We start from the raw sequence: 22357 nt of genomic DNA, 5'->3' as shown, positions 1-22357 counted from the left end.
GCAATGTTTGAAATAGTTTGGCCGTATAGCCTTTAAATTCGGGTCCAATAGATTAAAAACATTGCCCCATTTGTAGATGTATGCATCTTAATTTATATGTGGTTTAACAAACGCAGCCTCTCTTGTTTTGCGTTGTTTCATCGCATCTTTGTTGTTACATACAAAAGACTCTACACTTTATGTTAAAAGGTTTATTTAATAAAAACCTAATCAATCTTTATTATTTTGCAGACTTTGTTATGTACAACACGCTATTGGTGGTATCACCTGTTACAGATTCAAACATATTGCTATCCTAGTTTGTTTTGATGTAAAAGATTTATCAAGTAAATCTAAAACACTTTGCATTGTTGTTTTAAACAGTTAGTACTACCTTTAAGAGTTTGACAAGGTGTTACATAAACTACAGAAATGAAACCATCTGTGTTCATAAAACAATCACAGATATATGTTGTCACGTACAAAAGAAAACAAGACGACTGTTATAAGTATAATATTGTCTGTGCAGATACAACTAAGAACATCTGATGAGTTTACAAAATCTCTGTCATTAGATGACACTAGCGAAGAATTTTTTGAACGAGTGTATGAATAGACAAATGTGTGTAGCCTAGCTAAGTTTGAAAAGCAAATGTTTGTTTAAGAAATACATGTGTAAGTAACATCTGATGAATTTACAAAATCTCAGTCATTAGTTGCCACTACCAAATAAAAACTATGAACAACTTATGAAAAGACAAACGTATGAACTCTGCCTAAGTTTGAAAAGCAACATGTTTGTTTAAGAAATACACACGTAAGACCATCTGATGAATTTACAAAATCTCAGACATGAGTTGACACTAGCTACGAGAAACTTTGAACAAATGTATGTAGAGACCAAAGTATGATGACTACCTAAGTTTGAAAAGCATAAATTTGTTTCAGAAAATACACATGTAAGAACATCTGATGAATTTACAAATCTCAGACATGAGTTGACACTAGCTACGAGAAACTTTGAACAAATGTATGTAGAGCCGAAAAGTATGATGACTGCCTAAGTTTGAAAAGCATAAATTTGTTTCAGAAAATACACATGTAAGAACATCTGATGAATTTACAAAAAAATCTCAGACATAAGTTGACACTAGCGAAGAAAAACTATGAACAACTTATGAAAAAACAAATGTATGAACTCTGCCTAAGATTGAAAAGCAACATGTTTGTTTAAGAAATACACACGTAAGACCATCTGATGAATTTACAAAATCTCAGACATTAGTTGACGCTAGCGAAGAAAAAACTTTGATCAAGTGTTTGAGGCGACAAAGGTGTGTATCCTAACTAAGTTTGAAAAACAAAAATGTTTGTTTAAGAAAATATACATGTAAGAAACATCTGATGAATTTACAAAATCTCAGACATAAGTTGACACTACCACATAAAAACTATGAACAACTTATCGAAAGACGAAAGTATGAAGACTGTCTAAGATTGAAAAGAAAAGTTTGTTTAAGAAAATACACAAGTAAGAAACATCTGATGAATTTACAAAAAATCTCAGACATAAGTTGACACTAGCGAAGAAAAACTATGAACAACTTATGAAAAAACAAACGTATGAACTCTGCCTAAGATTGAAAAGCAACATGTTTGTTTAAGAAATACACACGTAAGACCATCTGATGAATTTACAAAATCTCAGACATTAGTTGACGCTAGCGAAGAAAAAACTTTGATCAGGTGTTTGAGGCGACAAAAGTGTGTATCCTAACTAAGTTTGAAAAGAAAAGTTTGTTTCAGAAAAAATACGCGAAACTAGGAACATCAGTAACAAACCATAGGTAAAATATAATTTCATGTTTGCTTTTTATGCAATGATAGATGTTAACCTAAGTTGAACCTATCCCTCAGACAAAACAATGGTCTGCTCAACATCATAAAGATCCTGTCATTGCTCCTGTCATTGAGGGGTGTTTTGTGCTGTAAGTCGTAAAGCTAAAGACGCTGATTGACCTTAAAACCTAATCTAGCCTATATCAGGTTAGGATGTTCGAATAGTATATTTTTATTTTTTAAATAAGTGTTAAGGTTTACCTAATTAATATATGTACATGATTTTACTGTTATGTAGAGGTACATTTTATCTGGTGTTGTTGATATAGATAGTTTAATGGTAGCACACAATCATGTTTAACAAAACCACACACACACACACACACACACACACACACACACACACACACACACACACAACTACAAAAAAAAAGTCTAGTGTGTCTCTGTAAGCCATGGCAATTTTGTTAAATGTTTTGTCTTTAAAGAAATGTTTGTTGTCACGTTAGTGACATCCTGGCTTATAACATCGTCAACTTTGATAAATAATATTTGCAAACATTTTATTGTTCCCTAAATGGATAACAGAGAGGTTTAAGGTTACATTAATTAAAAAACAACACCACAATGTGAGATAAAATGTCTTAAACCTTTTAAGTTTCTTTAAATCGCAAATAATGGATAACATGATTTAATCAGTATCTGTGTAATGAAGCCTACATCTAAAAACCCTTACTTATTGTCAATGAGGACACAAACTTAATATCAAAACTTTAGTAACAAACAGAGACATCATAGACCCCCATGCAAACACACACACACCCACACACACACACGCACACACACCTTGCAAAGACACGGGCTCATAAACACGCCCACACATAAACAGACTGGATGCACACACACACACACACACACACACACAGACACAAGCGCGACTTGGTACTGCTCATGTGACATTAGATATAAACTTACTCATACACACCTAGATGTTTAATTTTGGAATGTGTATAAAAACTTTTGGATGTTAAAACAAAAAATTAAGATCGAATAGCTTTTGTCATAAAAGTCACATGGCCGTTTCATTTTAAAACCCGCATGTTTAAATCAGAGGCGTTCTAAAACTAGAAATGCTGACAGAATTGCATTTGTTGTATAATAAACACATAGAGGTTGGGATCCACAGCGGACACAAAACCAGGAAATGGGGTCAAAATGTCTTAAACATTAAAAAGGTTCTTAACGCCATAAGAGCGCCTCAGCGTACGTTCTCTGGCAACGGTGGTTCGCGCATTCATGTGTTTTAATCAGAGACTTGATTAAAGAATTCCCTAAATCTAAAATTAAACCCTTATTTTGTCAGAGCGGCCAGAATTACATTTTATTGTGTAATAAACACATATTCCCAGTTGGTTTTAAGATGTCATTAATTTAAAACAAAACCCAGAAGATATGAATTTTTTAATCGTTTAAAAGTTTCTTAATGGCCGATATGTGCACGCATCCTCGTATGTTCTATTGTAAACGCCGGAGCCCCGATCTTTAATGGCTTGAACAGAACCCCCTGCTTGAAATGCTTCACAGATCTCGTGAAGCGAATCAGCTTTTATTTAGTTTAAAATAAATAGGCTTTAAAGTCTGCTGGTTGCTAACGGATGGTGATAGAGAGAGAGACTGAAACTGATCGTCCAAAACAACAAACTTTTTTTCCACATCAATAAATATGATGAACACTCGCAAGACAAGAAACACGCGCTGGAATAACATGTTCAAGAAACCTTTTATTTTGACAATGCGTACCGTGTTACATTTATCGTAAATACACATGTACACACGTGGATGTTAGATGACATTAATGAATTCAACCCAGAAGAGTGTGTGAAAGAACGCATCAGCCTACGTTTTCTGACAACTTTGGTACACGCATTCACATGTTTTAATCAGAGACTTGGTTAAAGAAAGTCCCAAATCTAAAATAAAACCCCTATTATACCGGTGCGGACAGAATTACATTTTATTGTGTAGTAAACACATATTCACAGTTGATTTTAAGGTGTCATTTTTTTTAAAACAAACCCCAGAAGATGAATTGACAATGTCTTTAATCGTTTAAAAAAGTTTCTTAACGTATGGATATGAACACACATCCGCTTATGTTCTCTATTGTATGCGCAGGACCGCAATCTAATGGTGTGAACAGAATATTGTGCATGAAAAGATTACGATTTTATTTAGTTTAAAATAAAAAGCCTTTAGTCTAAAGAATGTGTTATTGGCGGCCCCCCCGGTGGTTTTGGTACAGTTCATTGCTATACCCCTGCTGAATATTTCATTAAATAAAATTGTGTTGTTACAAACTTTTAGATACTGCATTGTTTGCCATAAAATAGGTTGTGATCTAAAATAAACCTTTTACTTTTTGACAGAGTTACCATATTACACATTACCACGGCGGTTTTAAAAGACAATAGTTTACAAGCAGCCCCCTAATGTGAATTATCTCAAACACCCAGACGCTCACAGAGCAGCTTCTGTTTAAGGTTTATCAGAAAAATATAGCTTATAGTTAAAAAGATAATAGTACATTTAAGGTTAACCAGTTACAACTAAAATATTTTATTCTTGTGTGACTTTAAAAAAGTCTCTTGACAAAACAAACGTATTATCAAGTTGTATTTATAAGATACACGCAGTCATTTGTCCTAAAATCTAAAATAATAATTTATTTTTGTCAGAGCAGACAATATAAGACTCTTTGTATAATATACGCATATTCACACATGTTTTAAGAAGCCTTTAATTAAAAATAAACCCTAAAATGAGGTGAAGACGTCTTAAAAACATTTAAAAAGTTTATTAACGACAGATATAAGTTCTCTGACACCATCGGTGCACGTATACATATGTCTTAATCAGAGCCTTGGTTAAAGAAACCCCTAAATCTAAAATAAACCCCAATATTTTGCCATAGTGGACAGAATTACATTTTATTAAGGTTAATTTAAAACGGCATATATGAACACTCACCCGGCGCTTTGTCAGGCACCGTCGGATCTTTAATACGCTTGAAACTATAGAGCAGGTCATGAAAAGATTCACGGAACTCATGAATCGTTTAAAATTGTATTTAGTTTAGACTTTCGTCTAAAGATTATAGTATTGCCGTCTCCAAAGGTTATGGCTCAGATCATTGCTTAAACTATACACGTATACGGAATATTTCATTAAATAATTTGTGATGTTACAAACAAATGTTTTAATCGTAGCATTGTTCATGATTTGTCTAAATCTAAAATAAACATTTACTTTTTTGACACCGTAATGGGGGATTGTTTTACCAACATTGAGTTTTAGAAATCTTTAATCGCTTTACAACACGCACCCCTGTGAAAGAATGCAGGTCTTGTGAGAAAGGAGGGAGGAAGGGTGAGAGCTGACATCAAATGTCGAAACACGAGCTGTCACACACGAGCCGTCATTAAACATAACAGCATACGCTTGACATAAAACACATACACAGAAAAAAACAAACCACTAAATGATCGGTCATAAAACGATAAAACACTCGCTGTCTAAAGTTGACAACTTGTAAAGATTTTGATTGATGGTCCCGCCCCCTGCCAAACACGAGCTGTCAAAGAAGTCATAAAACACAAACTGTCAAAAAACCATCTGTTAAGGAGTCATAAAACACAAACTGTCATAAAACCATCTGTTAAGGGTCATAAAACACAACCTGTCAAAACACCATCTGTCATGGGGTCATAAAACGCCATCTGTCAAGGGGTCATAAAACGCCATCTGTCAAGGGGTCATAAAACACGACCTGTCAGACAGCAACTGTCACCGGGTGGGGGAGGGGGTCATAAAAGTTTGACGAATGCCGTCCACATACAACTACTTACGTCGCCACAGGGAAAATAAGACAATCACTGCTTCTGTTTCATGGTGACAATCACAATTAAATCTGTCTATAATGTATATACAGTATGAATCCACCAACCCATCTGAGCACATTTAATGTTAAAACACACACAGACCTAAGCAAGCAGATCCATCTGGAGCGATCTCATGGCCCTCTGGACACTCGCAACGAAAGCTGCCCTCTGTGTTAATGCATTCTCCACCTCTACACAACAATGGGTTACGTTCACACTCATCAATGTCTGAAACACACAAACAGAAAAACACTAAACTTTCATTCATTTCTTATGGCAGAATAATTTTATATGTAATAAGCAATAATGTTTGTGTGTGTCAATGTAAGTTTGTGTCTCACCCATGCAGTTCTTCATCATCATGAACCCACTTTCATATCCAGTGAAACACTCGCACTGAAAATCACCCGGCGTGTTGACGCACGTGCCGTGACCACACAGGTCAGGAGAGATGCGACATTCATCAATATCTGCACACATACAGAGCAAGAGTCGGAGATCAGATTATTGCATACAGGACTGATCAGGGCTTAATATCAGTTTGAATCTCACCTGTACAGTTCCTCTCGTCAAAATCCAGAGCGAATCCGCTGTCACACTTGCAGCGGAAGCTACCAATGGTGTTCCTGCACCTGCCGTTGGTGCACAAGCTGTGAATCATTTTACATTCATTTATATCTGAGGAGAAACAGAGATTATTGAGATAAGTCGATGAAACAAATGAGCTAGAACATGTATCACTTTTGTTCTGAGCACACAGAATGATGTTCACCAAGTCTCTCTCTCTTTAATGTTGTTACTGCCAGTGGTACTGTCTTCAATTAACAAGTGAATTACGGGCCTAAAAGAGCATTTGTGCAGAAAAGCACATCTGTTAATCAGGGCTCGCAAAATTGTTCACCCAAACGTCCCAGGTCTATTGTGCCTTTAGTCGGGCTACCCAAAATCTATCCCTGCCCTGCCCATCGAGCTATCATATGGAGGAAAAATATATTGTGATGCTTTTGCATTCTCTCACAGATTTGGTCGGGTAATTCTGTTATATGCAATTTGTGCATCAGGTATTGAAATTGGGTTTTTAAGTGCGCTCGCTTTTCAGTTTCACTTTCCATTCGTGATCACTTAAACTGTACAGGGGTCACGCAGTACTGATGTGTCATTAATGCTCTGGATCTGTTGCGCACAAATTCCTCCGACGTTGTCTTGTCAGTCATTAATATCATCATGTAGTTCAGAAACTCGCATACAGAGTTGCATTTCTGACAACACGGTACAGATACCGGACAGATACACACAAAACAATCTCTGCATGTGTTGTAGTTAAAAAATATTATTTATGTCTTGAAGTGAACATAATCTGTTAAATTTTGATTTGTGACGTTAGGCCATGTGTCTCTGTGCAGAACTCGCTCTTAAAGCAACAGTAGCCCCTATTTTACTGATCTACAAATGAGATCCAATCAATCTGTTACTGGAAAAATGTTATGTGATCCAAACTGTGAGTTTTGTGACCCATTATAACCACTTTTATATGTTGACTAGATCCAATGTGCTAAAGTAGACCCAGATCTCTGGGAAAAACAACAGCATCAAAAACAACAAGAAGAAGAATAGCAGAGCAAACATTGTGGTCAGTGGCCCATTGTTTGTATTGGAAAAATTTGGCTCATATCTGAGGAACCCTGTGCTATGCCCTCTCAAACATCGAGCGGCATTTTCTTATCTGTGACTTCAGTTCATATTTCAGATTCAGTATTTAAGGGTTTATAGAAATGAAACTTCAGTTCAGTTAGAAACAAATGTTTGTATTGAGAATTGTAATTTGATTATCGAAACACAAATAATAATCATATAACATAGATTCTACATTAAAAATAATGTCACTTTTTATACAGCCTACTTTCATTCACTTTAGGCTGCCAAAAACTGAAGAATGCCTACCGGAAGGGCTTCCAGGGATTTTGCGAGCCCTGGTTAATGATGATTAACTAACAATTCATGTGTAGCGTTGACATCCTGCTCTGGTTCAGAATCAAGAGAGACTCCTGTATTCTGTTTACACACATGATATGTTTAGTGGACTCAATGCTCTCTGTCACATTACCTTTGAGGAAGGGTTTCCCGTTGATGATCTCTCCACGGTGGGAGAATCCAGGACCCCGCGGGCAGAGCTGATTGTACTCTGCCGTCCCTTTCTCCGGACACTCGTCACACTCTGTGCCCCAGGCCACGCCCACAGAACAGCAGCACGCGTCTACGCGATGACGTCCGGATATGGGAGCGCCGCAGCGTTCGTCAATGTGTGTGAGATAACACAGCTCGGTGCGCAGATCTGCCAGAAGAAACGCCAACACAAGCAATCACATACACACATCTGCTGTGGGCTTTGTTTTTATTATTAATGTCTGCATCTCCCGTTCTTCTTGTAATCTTAAAGGGGAAGTCCAATCTAGACATTTTAGCCTGTTTATCACGGGTAATTTATGTCCACTTTGCATTATACATGAGGGAAAATAAATAAATTTGCACGATTTCGATTATTAGATTGATAGTGTGTTGAAGCGGAATTTTCGTAACGGTCTTCAATGGACACAATTAACCAGAATGCACTGCGCGAAACTGAGTCATTAGCTCCACCCACTAACCACTGTTCGATGCAGTCGTCAGGTTTGTTTGACTTCATGCGGCGCCGCAGGAACCGACAGCTGGATGACGTCAAGGTTCCGCGAAAGGGATTTAAAAGCAAACTCCTCCGTATGATTTCGCGAATCGCTCTCGCGGTACTTTGACGTCATCCCGCTGTCGATTCTTGCAACGCCACATGAAGTTGAACAAGCCTAATAACTTCTTTTACCGCTCAACTAGCTCTCAAATCAACTCAAGTCAACTTGAAGTTAGCCGGCAGACGAACCCATCCAAAGAGTAACTCCGCTTTAACCGTCTCTGAGGGGGAAATCACCAAAGCCCTCGATAAAAGATGACTAGAACCTGTGCAGTATGTGGATGTAAGGACAACAAATTCAGGCCACCGGGAGTTTTTATTGTTGACATCAACGCGACCCTCAGCTGACCCACCACTACACTACTTTGAATATGCAGCCAGCACTTTCGTCGGGAAGATTTTGAGTACTGTTTTCAGCCCAGTTTTTCCGCGGACTCAGGTAATGTAAAATTGTTAAAATATCTAAAACATCATTTGGCTTAGTTGTTGCTTGTTTTGTGTAACTACGGTAAACATACTACGTAGAAAGTTATTATCATGTTGTTGTTATTATAAACACGAACAAAGCAAGCTAACGTTAGCTCCTGTGCAGCTGTCAATCAAAAACGTTATCATCTACTGTCAATCATCTCGCCTCAAGACCCCCCCCCCCCCATTTAGAACATTCAGAATTAATGTAGTCGTGCATTTTTCTTCCGGTGATTTGATGACGCGTCAAATCACCGTTACTGTAGCAGTTAAAAGCTTTAATTTTTTTATATGGAGTTAGTACATTTGATGGCAGCACAATCAACTACATATATGGCATGAAATATAGTGTTGGAGCATAATGTTGTTTTAGGGTGGACTTCCGCTTTAAGGAAAAGTTGAAAAACAGAAAAACAACACTTATGCTTGGTCTCTGGGGGCTTCAGTAGATTTAGATGGACTGCACGGTCCGGTCCTGCGCGGTATGATGAAAATGACGCATATCTGCGATCAAAATCACACCACAAACAGGCTCTGCATTTTTCTCTGGTCTACGTACCTATACAAGTCCTTCCAGATGCGTCCACGGTCATTCCACTGGGACACTGACACACAAACGATCCGACCGTGTTCACACACTTTCCATTAATGCAGACGCCAGGAAACACTTCACACTCATTTACATCTGCACACACAAACACAAACACAAAGCATGGCACTAAGAGGTTTTCAACAGCAGACAGAAAGTGTGTTAGCGCGAGTTCTCACCCTCACAGACGGTTCCTCTCACTCTGGCGTAGCCTGTAGAGCAGAACGGATCTGAAAAAGCAGAAAGAGTTTCACATCATAAACATCTCTGATGTGCTGTAAGGGTAAAGATGGGTGCTTAGAGGTTCAGTAGACTGCTTAATGCAAGTGTGTCAAACATACACAACCCATAAAGGTGTCCGGTCTGGCCCGCATGATGATTTATACAGTATTAATCATTCTTAAATACATATTTTAAAAATCCTTTCAGATGGTTGTCTAGTTCATTTTCAATATAAGAGATATGTGGAGAGCAGCAAAACATGGAGTGTAGACAGTCTGTCTGCACGAGGTGGCCAAATATCTTGCCGTTTCCGTGGGCATGACACTTTGCCACGCAGGTGCTGAGAACAGTGGCAGTCGCACATCAATTCTGCTTCTTGTCACGTGCCGTTTGTGAAATGCCCATTATTCTCTGCCTTAATAACAGTTGCACGCAGCGATCAGCACTGGGTTCTAGTTAAGAAACCGTTTCTATTAAATGTCATGGCTGGACACACAGATGTCTAGAAATGAGAGTACCAACTGCCCCAAAACTGGTGATGTTGCCACTGCCCCTCTGCCCTTATCGACCAGGTGCCTTTTTCACCAACCACCAACCCCGCTCATAATTGCTTGATTTTCCACGCGTCTACTTTGCTCTAGACGCGCGAATGCATTCAAACTGTTCAAGCAGCAAACTAGCCACGGTACACACGATTTTGACGCGCCTGGTGTAAACGTAGCATTAGGATGCACGGACTCTGGTAATCCACTTTGTGTTTTCCCGCCACTTCCGCAGCATCTCTCACAATCTGTGTTCAATCTTTGGAGAACCGATTCAGAATCGATTAATAGAATTCCAAAAATCGATTCATAATTTTTTTTGTAATGCCGTGTTACTATTGTCCTGAAATGAGTTTATCTCAGTATTCCCATAGATGGCGCTGCGTTGAATTGACACTGACGCCTTCACACTCTTGTCACAGCGTTTCCCACACATTGACTTTACTTGGGCGCGCTGCTCAGTTATATTAACAAGTGCCCAAGTATATCTGGCATCAAATTTAGTTTTTCTGTGATGATGACACTCTTTTATAGCGTTCACATGCTCTCTGTTTCTCAATGAATTGGGATGCGATGCGAACAAGCTCGTGTCACCTTAATTTTTCTAAACTTGAGCAGAGTTTTACCATTAGAGGACTTCACGAAGCACCCGCGGCCCGCATGATTCCGGGTTTATATTTGAGATGGTCAGTCGGGTCCGGGTTAATCATAGTTAAATTACTTCGGGTCCCAAAGTCTGATTAATATTGTGTGTAAAACCTGAGTCGATCTGAGAATGGCCGTGAGCGCTACCGCGCTAAAGCTCGCGTGCAGTTTCAGCGTGCCGACGGTTTCTATGGCGATAACAACTGGCTCTTGTTTTGAAAGTCACAACCACGCACTGGATTTTCTTTCTCCCATTTTTTTTCTATTATTATTAATAAACCATATCTTTTCTAAAATCTATTGCACTGAACGAGGAAAGCTCAAGCTTACTCAAGATTTACAAAACGCAAAGCTGTAATGTAAAGTCCCCTGTCACTGGGACAGCAAGTAGACTTTTGAATCAGAAATAATGAGTGGATTTAGCTTTTTTTTATCGGCAAGAGAGAAATAGAAAGAGAGGCACTTTTCCTGCTTCTGCTCTATCTAATAGAAATAATAACCATTATAACACCACTCACATCATCATTAATATACTATATTATTGTATTTAATAGAATATGATAAAAGGGGTCATCTAATTGCTTCATAACAGTTTTTATTTTTGCATAAAGACAAAGTAATATCAAACTAAATTTAATTTGTTGTGTTTCTTTTCTTTAAAATTAAATATCTACTACAATCACTCACATAGGAAAAAGTAAACTACATTTACATACTGTGAATCGGTTTTTAAAATCGAGAATCGTTTGTTTGAATCGAAAATCGATTTTGAATCGAATCTTGAGCCTAAAAATCGGAATCAAATCGAATCGTGAAATTTTCTGAATCGTGCACCCCTAGTAGTTTGTTTATGTAATGATTTGGTCATGGTGTTCTAGAAGTGCTAACAACTAGCAAGCAAACAACAACAAAATATCCACAGCCTTTAAATTACATTGCTTGTCCAATCAAATTAATGTTCCCAATCAACAAACACTATAAACACTAAATTTGCTGTTGTTGGCATACTTTCTAGACAAAAAGGGCAGTTGTGCAATGTGCTTGCTAATTAATTAGTTAATATTAACACAATTATCAGCACACTCTGGTTTTTAAAAAAGTTTCCGGCCCTCAATCAGTCATGTTATTTACCATCCGACCCTCAGCCTAAAATGAGTTTGATACCCACCCCCCTTAATGGCTTGTGTGTGAAGGGTCAGTTCTGATACCGTATCTTACCTGGTTCACATTTGGCACAGGGTGACCCCCACGCTGCCCCCACTGTAGCACAGCAGTGAGACTTTAATGTGGCTCCGTTAATATTGATCTCACACTGTCCATTAACCACCTTCAGCCAACACGTGCCCTTAGTGGTCTCTAAAACACACAAATACAGAGGTGAAATTCACTGTCTTAACCCGTGATTGTACTGGAGGGCAGGATGTGTATCGGGCTCTGTGATTGGCTCACCCACACACAGTGTTCCTGAGCTGTCCAGTGTGCTTCCTGTTGAGCACAGACACACAAACGACCCCGGGCTGTTCTTGCAATCGCCATTCACACACGGATTGGTCAAACACTCGTCAATGTCTACACAATTAAATACACACACAACATCAGGGTCTGTGATTGGAGCATATCAGCACACTTCAGACAGACAACCGTATGTGTGTGTGTGTGTGTGTGTGTGTGTGTGTGTGTGTGTTTGTTTCTTACCTTCACACACTTCAGTCTCGCTGTGGAAGCTGAAACCACTTGGACACTGACAGGTGAAACTGCCCGGCGTGTTTCTACACAAACCGTTTTCACACAGATGTCTGTTCATCATGCACTCATCAACATCTGACACACAAACACACACTCATCAGACAAATATACCTTTATTATGATAAAGAGATTTCCAGAGATATATTTCTGACCGATGCAGGTCTTTCCTGTGATCTCCACTTCAAAGCCCTGATTACAGTTACATTTGTACGTCCTTAACATGTTCTCACAAACGCCGTTCTGACAGATATCAGGATCCAGAGCACACTCATTTATATCTAATACACACAGACAGACAGGAAGAGATAGACAGCGTTATAGACAGCACATTTATTCAGTATTTATTCACCTGCATAAAGCAATTTTGTGTGTGTGTGTGTGTGTGTGTGTGTGTGTGTGTGTGTGTGTGTTTGGTCTTGTACCTCTGCCATTAGTTGTAGTTCCTAGACCATTACTGCAAAGAGCCGAGAACTCCTCTGAAAACATCAAAATCAACTTTCAGGTTTGTGTTCAAGCTAAAACATAAAACTGCTGTTGCACTGCAAAAAATGACTTTCTCACTTAGTATTTTTGTCTTGTTTTCTGTACAAATATCAAAAATTTCTTGTTGAGCAAAATGACCCATTGGCTGATTTTTTTTCTTTTTTAGCACAAATTGACTTAAATTGTATGTATTTTGTCTAAAAACTAAACTGAATTTCTTAGGTCATTTTGCTTATCAAGAAAATACATCTTAATTTAGGCAAGGCAAAGTAAGGCAAGTTTATTTGTATAGCACATTTCATACACAAAGGTCATTCTAAGTGTTTAAAACAATCTAATCTGTAAAAATAAGAGACATAATAAAAAACAAAGGACAGGACGTGTTTGAGAAGAATGGCATGTATGGTCAACCTAAACAGGAAGCCAGTGTAAGGAACTGAGAACTGAAGTGATGTCCTAAGATGTGTGGTAATACAATTTTTTAAAGATATTTGTATCTGAAAACAATACAAAAAACTAAGTACAAAAGTCATATTTGCAGTCTGCTTCATGAATGCGCTGACATCATCAGTAACGTCACTGTTTCTGTGATGACCAGACCGCATGAAGGTGTGTTTACCTGAGTTTAGGGGGGGACAGGGTTGACAAGGCTCTCCGAAGGCATAGTCAACGCTCGCACAGCAGCATTCAGATTTGGTAACAGCACCAAAGAAGGGTCGCACACACTGACCGCGTTTATAACCACCATAACACGTGCTGCGCATGTGTGTGTCTGCCGAAAACAAAAACAGTCAACAACTCCAGACAACACAAATACTTTATACAGACAGAAAACCACAAAACAGATAACGTATGTGTGTGCGTATGTCTGTGTTTTTTTGCTAGTGTGTGTCTGTGTTTGTGCATGTGTGTCTCTGTGCATGCATGTCTGTGTTTTTTGCTTGTGTGTCTGTGTTTGTTTGTGTGTGTCTGTGTTTGTGCATGCGTGTGGGTCTGTATGTATGTCTGTGTGCATGCGTGTCTGTGTTGGTGCGTGTTTGTGTGTGCCTGCGTGCATGTGTTTGTGAATGTGTCTGTGCTTTTTACATGCGTGTGTGTCTGTGTTTGTGCATGCATGTGCGCATATGTCCGTCTGTGCTTGTGTGTGCTTGTGTGTGTGTGTGTGTGTTTGTACGTGCGTGTGTGTCTGTGTGCCTGTGTTTGTGCATACATGCACACACGTATCCGTCTATGCTTGTGTGTGTGTCTGTGTGCATGTATGCGTGCGTGTCTGCACAGCATCACTCACCTACACAGACACGTCCGTCCAACCCTACGGCGAGTCCTGGCATACACTCACACCTGAAGGAACCCTCAGTGTTCACACAGTGTCCGTTCATGCACATGCCTGGTACCTCACACTCATCCACATCTGACATATAAACACACACAGAGGTTACTCTCCATCATTCAGTAGCAAACGCTTTTAAACGAAAAGTTGTTTGGACATTTGCTTCTCAAAGCTCCTGGTCACGAGCACATTGATGCGTAATTCTCATATAATGCTTCACAGAACAAGAATGAATAAAATGAATGAAGACAACATTTTCTGAATAAACCATTTCTTTAAAAATGAAATCCATTATATTGTTTATAATACATCTGAGGAGAGTGTACAGTATGTGTGTTTGTGTGTGGTTTTGAATCTGTATAACAACATTTACATGGGTATACTATTAGTGTACTTTGTTTTGAAAAGTTTTTCTGTGAGGGTGAGGTTTAAGGGTGGGCAGAACATTTGATTAGCTCAGTATTACAACAATAATGCCTATGGAAAGTCCCAGAAAACCACATATACCAACATGAGTGTGCACGCGAGTGTGTGTAGTTTATTGTGTTCTCGACTCATTCCTACAGAGACTACACAAATCATTCATGAGGAAATACATCATAAAAATGACCTCAACAGGAGTGTGTGTGTGTGTCCGTGCGTGTGTTTTGTGTGTGCATGAGATACCTTTACAGAAGCGTCCGGTACCATCTAACAAGTATCCAGGTTTGCAGATGCATTTAAAGCTGCCGTCTTCATTAATACACATCCCATTCAAACAGATGTTTCTAATCAAACACTCATCTGTGTCTGAAACACATACACACATACACATCTCAGTAAGACTATGCCATTTTACATCAGAATTATTTCATTTATTTATGAAGGCGTTTCTCTTGGAGATTTTTGGCTGCTGACAGCGTATGTTATATCAGGTTTCGATATCACTGTGAGGACATCTGGACCTAACAAACACACAAACAAATCAGACCAACAGATTTAAAACATTTCCTCTTCATCCATCCGAATTCATTGGGGCAGCCAGACACCACCCATTTAGATTCCAACCACAGCAACTCATTTGTACCCACCCAGAGTCCACCCGTGCAACCATGCCCCACCCACCAAGACTTCAGCCAATCCCATCAAGCGGAGAACGAACATAACACTAGTTCAATTGTGCAGTAATCCCTTGTTAAGTCTTCATGTAAACACCTTAACTCTTTCACCGCCAGCGTTTTTAAAAAAAGTTGCCAGCCAGCGCCAGCGTTTTTCATGATTTTCACCAAAGTTTAATGCCTTCCAGAAAATGTTCTTCTTTAAATATATAAACATACAATATACCAAATGAAAGAACAGACCCTCTGCTTTCAAACTAAAAAAAACTGTTTCATCCTACCTTTAGTGGTTCTTTTGCAATCAGCTTTTGAATATGGGTAGGTTTTTGCAAAAACACCATATTTTGAGCAAAAAGCAGAGATAATTCCATTTTTGCGACGGACTTTTCATAGAGATCCCATTCAGAGCGATCTTTAAAACAGACACGGACATGCAGCAGCTTGCCATAGGGCAATACTTCCGGTTTTAAAAAGTTGCGGAATTGCAAAAAGCTGGAAATACTCGTCATTGGCAGGGACGCGTTTTCTTTTGAGTGACAAGATATCTCGTCAATGGCGGGGAAAGAGTTAATCAATATGAGTGAGGTCGATCGGATGCAAATTTGGATGGTATTGAAAGAGGTGGTGTAGTCCGATCTGTGATCTGATCATCAGGAGAAAAGTATGCATGTTAACGCGTGAATCATAGTATTTTCTCAATCTGATGCAAAAATATCTTGTGCACATTCGCAGAAGAATTGTGCTGAAGTTCATGTCTTATATTTACCTCTGATTTAAATTCACATCACAGAAACATGCAAAACTGAGAAAATGGCAACACACTTTATTAAGGTAATGGGGTCACACGCTGTACAATCTGCAGCGTTCATGTCTTAAATAACATTACATAAAACAATAAAATAGCATAGTGCCTTCAAAAAGTGTGTTTTCATTGACTATATCTGAAAACTTCTTAAGAACAACTTTCTCTAACTCAACTTTATCCAGAGATAAAGTGTCGACTCAGTAAGAGATGCTGTGTGCAGTGTGGCGTTGCCAAGTCCTCTGCTTTTTGGCAGAGTTCAGATTTGGGCTACTTTAAAACTGTTTCAGCGAGTTGATTTATATTTCTGTGTGTTAAAAATGAAAGGATTTCGTTTATTAGTTCTTGGTATTTGGGCTGTGAATAGTCATTGGGATGCTTTTGGGATGGTTTTGATATGCAAATCTGGCAACCCTGGCTGTGCATTTGTGCATACATTTGGTTTGGATTATTAATCAGATTTAGGGCTGGGATAAAAGATTATTTTTTTAACGATTAATCTAGCGATTATTTTTTCGATGCATCGATTAATCTAACGATTCATTTTGTCAGTCCGATTCGACTTCGATTCGATTCGATTCTCGATTATCTCCCCATTAATTAACTAATAGCAAGTTATACATGTTGATTTACATATCTGAATGTAAACATTTCAATATATCTTTATTGCTCTTAAAATTTTAAAATAAAAAAAGACTATACAAGTGCAAAATAATGCATTCTTAGACAGAGGTAGCATTCAAAAAAGCATTTGTACTGTACATACTGTGCAGTTAAGTAACCGTATAAAAATCTCAAGATCAAATTACTTTATTTTACATGCATTTATGAGCAAAACCTCTTCAATGTGCTTTTTGATGGTCTGTGTAATTTTTATAACTAGATTTGTTTAATCCACATTGTTTTTCTGTCCATTTAATGACAGATATAAACACAATTATTTTAAGAAGCACATATATTATTAAATCTCTTTCTCTTAAGTTTATTAAGATAGATGAGGACTCATTTACTGCTGGACAGAGAGTGAATGAAAGCGCAGTCTTCTGGCAACAGTGACATATTTCATTGCTTTCTGTTAAATTGCTCAAATGACTGTTTAAAACACACTTGGCATCACATTCATGATTTTATGGTAAAATGACACTTTTTCGCGTAAATCCACGAGCATTTAAACCATAAACAAAGCACTTTCACTTTAATTGAGCGTGAGCAGCGCAGCAGAACCACGCAGAAACGATTGCAGCACTGTTGCTACAGAGCCGCCCAAGTATTTGCAGCTGGCTCCGACCTCCGTTTATATCCGTTTCGAGCCGCGAGCTCGCGCTGCTCATGCGGCGGGGTGCATGCTTGTTAACATGGGCGCTGAAAAAAACACGCGCCGCGCGGCCGCAGGCACTGCTCACCCTTGCTGTGTGAAACCGGCGTGGACTGAAGCCAATTGCGTTGCTACTACTGCGCCGCCTTTTTGGGTCTGACGAATCGACGCGCATATTTTGCGTCGACGTCGTCGATTACGTCGACGCGTTGTCCCAGCCCTAATCAGATTGCAATGTTAACATGTAAAGTGTATTGTTGTAACCTTCAATTGGATTAAATTCAGTCGTACTGACAAAATTTGTGCAAGTAAGCATAGCCACTGACAATCTCACCTTGACAGTTCCTGCCATCAGATGAGATCTCAAAGCCGGCGTTACACACGCAGTGAAAGCTGCCCTCTGTGTTCACACAACGCCCATGGTTACAGATACGACCGTTGGCCACACACTCATCCAGATCTACACAACACAGAGAAAATATAAATGTGTCAGTGTGTGTGAGCATGTGTGTGTTTGCGCGTGTGTGTGTTTGTGTGTGTATGTGATGTTACCTTTGCACTCAGTTCTGGTGGCTGTGCTCTGAAATCCAGCAGGACACTGGCAGTAATACGAGCCATCAGTGTTGATACACACTCCGTTCACACAGGGATTCCGATCACACTCGATATCATCTAAACACACAAACACACACACACACACACACACACACACACACACACGTATTAATGAAGAACACAGAAAAACACACACACACATTGAGTAGGAGTGTTGGCTGAATCACACTGACCGATGCATTCACCGCGGGCGTCCAGTCTGTAACCCACATTACACTGACAGCGGTAACTGCCTGGCGTCGGCACGCAGCGTCCGTTGATGCACAGATTACGAAATGCCTCACACATATTCCTGATAGAGACGTTCTGAGGCAGGATAACTGAGGACGAGGGGTGAAAACTTCACACATATTGATGAAATATAAACAGTCAATGTGCTCCAAGTCATTTTGGAGAAAAGCAGCTGCCAAATGCATAAATGTAAACACACATTACCGGTCAGATGTTTAGAGTCACTCAACTCCTTTGTTTCTCAGGATCTTTTTTTAATTGGTTGGGTAGACAATAACATTACTTTCTTTCCTTACAAAATAACAATTTGTCTTAAAATTTTAAGCGAATGACTTGGGGTAAATAAGCAGCCAATAAGAGCCCAGAATAGATGTGAACTCCTCCAATAACGTTTAAAAATCATCTCATGAAGAGACCTCCAGAAGCTCTGAGATAAATCACCTCTCAAATATGGGTGGGTTTCTTCAAAAATACCAAATTTTGAGCAAACAGCTGAGATAATTGCATTTTTGTGAAGGAGTTTGACAGCGATCAGATTCAGAGGCATGATCAAAATATTGATGACCATAAAATCTTATGGTTTTATCTTTTAATTGACAAGATATTTCGTCAATGGCATGGAGAGAGTTAAAGAAGATTATAGTTTTGACAACATAATTCCCACCTTTCATTGCAAAAAATGACTTTCTTAGTATTTTTGTCTTGTTTATGTTACTAATATCTAAAAATAGTTTCATTTTTGCTTGTTTTAATTCATTTAAATTGTATATTTTTGTTACTTTCTTAGGTCATTTTGCTCATAAAGAAAATGCATCTTGATTTAAGAATTTTTAGATGTTTCTACTGAAAACAAGACAAAAATACTAAGTAAGAAAGTCATATGTGTACACAGATGTGGGATAATTGGCCCTTGAGCACATGAGCTTATGTAATGGAGGTGCACCACCACATATAATTAAATATAACATACTAGGCTTGATGGTGATTTGGGGCAGGTCCTCAGTGGGCCGCACTGGAGGATATGGACCGGGACCTGGATATGGACCTGGATATGGGCCGGGACCTGGATATGGGCCGGGACCTGGATATGGACCGGGGCCTGGATATGGACCGGGGCCTGGATATGGACCGGGGCCTGGATATGGACCGGGGCCTGGGCCAGGTTGGACCGGACCAGGTAACGGTTGAACAATCAGACAGAGTGACTGATATTCCTCTGAGGAGAGAGAGAGCAGTTCTGACATCACTCAACAGTCTTTATTCATGTAAACTTTAAAGATATTCAAGTCTTTTGACTGATCCATTTACAATGTTAATCAAGGTTTCTTGTGCTGTTATGATACAAGGCAAATGTCCTTCATGTTATACATTTCGGATAACTTCATAGGCATATAGGCGTATAATTCCAAAATAAGCTTCTTTTATCCTTCTTTAAAGTATTTTTTGAAAATGCAGATGCCTTAAAGCAGATGTTAACCTGTTCCTCGGATGGGACACATCTCTGGTACAGTCGATCCAGACCAGCATCCTCTGTTCTCACAACAACACTGACTCTTGGACATACGTTGGGGAAGCAGGTTGGCACAGTGCCCACCGACGATACTGGCATAGCAGATCCCAGTCCGGGCATCTACGTCACAGAACATTTGAAACACACACAGAATGATGACGAGAGCTCGATAGCTGTGGGAAACGTGAGGCAGACGGCAATGAGAGGGATGTTTGGCTCAGGAAGAGTTTGGAACGGATAAAATCATAGTGCGCATTCTTTCCATTCAAACACACACCGTACAACTGACTGCAGCCAACACACATCAGCTGAAGACCAATGACCCACTTTACACAAAGAAAGAGAAACAGAGAAAGTGATGTCCTCATTTTAAGTGTATCTGCTTCAGATCTATAAAGCTGCTAAATGCCATCTCTGTCAAAAATGAGATAATGCTCTGGGCACGTATTATACGTTCATCAAATACTTTCACTTCAAATCTTCCTAAAAAAAAAGGATGTTATCCATGATGAATTGATTGGCAGCTAAAAGTGAATGATCTGAGTTTGCAGAAGATCCTTAACATTAAGTCCAGAAATGTTAGTTGTCTGTTAAGAAAGTCAGTTTTGGCAATTTAATTTCCTCTTTAGGGTTTTTTCAAAGTTTGTGTTGTTTTAAACTCACCAATGCAGCGCGAGCCATCGGCCGATGTGTCAAATCCCAGGGGACACTTACAGAAGTAACTGCCGATGGTGTTGGAACATTGACCTCCATTACACAGTCCAGTAGTATGAGAGCACTCATCAATGTCTGAGAAAAACACATACACACACTGGTCTTGCACGGGTTTCATAATTAAAGATGTTTTCCAGCCAAACTTAGCAGATATCGCTGGTTATTTAAGGGCAACTTACTCATCTGCACAATTTTGTCCCATGTGAATATTTTTCCTAAATAAAACGTTAGATTTGTTCCTCTCATAAAGCGAAATGCTTAAATTGGACGGTTACAATACAGCAGCTTTCACTGAAATGAGACACGGCTAAAGTTGAACATCTGCTTATGGGACAGGCTTGGATAAATGACAAGTTAAGAAGTTTGGTGTGTGACAAAGCAACATCCCCAAACGCGTGTTAATCTTTTCTAATAAAGACCAATAAGAAATCTTTAAAGGTGCTCAGTCTAAGCGAATTCACGCGTTTTAGGCCATAAACATTTTTTGTTTCATACAGTAAACATCTCCTCACTATCCGCTAGCTGCCTGTCCCCTGAAAACATTGTAAAAAAACGCGGTCTCTGTAAACAGCCCTGGCTCCGCAAACTGCAACAAAAACAAAGTGGTCAAACCTACCACCACGAAACATAACAAAAGTGTTCCAGCAAATAAACGACAAGAAGGAAGGGAGGGGAGGAGCTAACTATGCTCCGTTTTGTTTGACAACACTTTGAACGTCAACAAGAAGTGACGTCACACATATTCGCTTAGAGCGCCTTTAATGGAGTCACACAAAACACTGCAGTTTCAGAGCAGCTGTAATTTTATATTGATATAAGATTTTTACTGTTTCAGAGATTGCACAAGAGGCAGACAAGTAAACACAGCATCGCTCCTGAAATATGATTTCAGAAATAACTGATGACAATCTAAAGTGTGGCTCTTGGTCGGGTGCTTTCCAAAGGAGCTAGAGGTTATTTTTGGGTCTGAGGCGGATACGGGACCCACACAAATCAACATTCGTTTACTGCGTACGGTTCTCACTTCCAGCTGTGCGACTCACTTAACTTCAGTAATAGACTGTCTAACTGAACGAGACAAAAAAATCAAAACCTTCTGCCCTGCTGTAAACACAAGCAAATCACAGCCAGACTCTCTCTCTGTTCCCTCTGTAAACATCTTTGAAATGGCTCGTCGTCCCCACATCAGCTCTGAGCTAATAAGAGATCTGCAGCTAACACAGAATACAAGAACAAACTCATGTTAACTTCATATTAAACTTAAATAACAACTCAGCAACTCGACTCATAATGTTAAAGCTTCCATAACACACGCTGTTTCTACTCATCTCATGTTAATCTTGAGTACTTATACAGTTGTATTACATGCTTTATATTTCATTATATGTAAACAACATGAACGGCATCATCGTCGTCCTTGCTTTCACTCTGATTGATGTGTGGCCGTGGTCTTCCAGGGGAAGTGCCCATAGAAGGAATATGAGGTCACTGATGAGTAATGGGTACCCATGTTTGAAAAAAACTTTCTGAAACTTGTAGGAAAAAGGACACTTTGAATTTGTTTGGCATG

The 22357-nt window shown here is 39.1% G+C and overlaps 1 protein-coding gene across 1 annotated transcript in view; it reads right to left on the bottom strand.

Moving 5' to 3' along the window:
* The window catches only part of fbn1 (fibrillin 1), an 83901-nt gene that overhangs the window by 48716 nt on the left and 12828 nt on the right, over positions 1-22357 (bottom strand). The window contains exons 9-28 of the mRNA XM_065257945.2: positions 20737-20862; positions 20041-20193; positions 19534-19779; positions 18506-18652; positions 18270-18389; positions 18052-18177; positions 15170-15292; positions 14462-14584; positions 13793-13945; positions 13113-13166; positions 12843-12968; positions 12640-12765; positions 12394-12513; positions 12163-12300; positions 9715-9765; positions 9506-9631; positions 7861-8088; positions 6309-6434; positions 6098-6226; positions 5859-5984 (exon numbers count right to left, since the gene is read on the bottom strand). Coding sequence (XP_065114017.1) covers positions 5859-5984; positions 6098-6226; positions 6309-6434; positions 7861-8088; positions 9506-9631; positions 9715-9765; positions 12163-12300; positions 12394-12513; positions 12640-12765; positions 12843-12968; positions 13113-13166; positions 13793-13945; positions 14462-14584; positions 15170-15292; positions 18052-18177; positions 18270-18389; positions 18506-18652; positions 19534-19779; positions 20041-20193; positions 20737-20862 — 2667 coding nt within the window. The remainder of the gene's footprint in view (positions 1-5858; positions 5985-6097; positions 6227-6308; positions 6435-7860; positions 8089-9505; positions 9632-9714; positions 9766-12162; positions 12301-12393; positions 12514-12639; positions 12766-12842; positions 12969-13112; positions 13167-13792; positions 13946-14461; positions 14585-15169; positions 15293-18051; positions 18178-18269; positions 18390-18505; positions 18653-19533; positions 19780-20040; positions 20194-20736; positions 20863-22357) is intronic.

Source organism: Paramisgurnus dabryanus, chromosome 9 (assembly GCF_030506205.2).
Source record: "Paramisgurnus dabryanus chromosome 9, PD_genome_1.1, whole genome shotgun sequence".
Taxonomy (NCBI): domain Eukaryota; kingdom Metazoa; phylum Chordata; class Actinopteri; order Cypriniformes; family Cobitidae; genus Paramisgurnus; species Paramisgurnus dabryanus.
The sequence above is the reverse complement of the archived record's forward strand: the minus strand, read 5'-3'. Positions and strand labels throughout refer to the sequence as shown.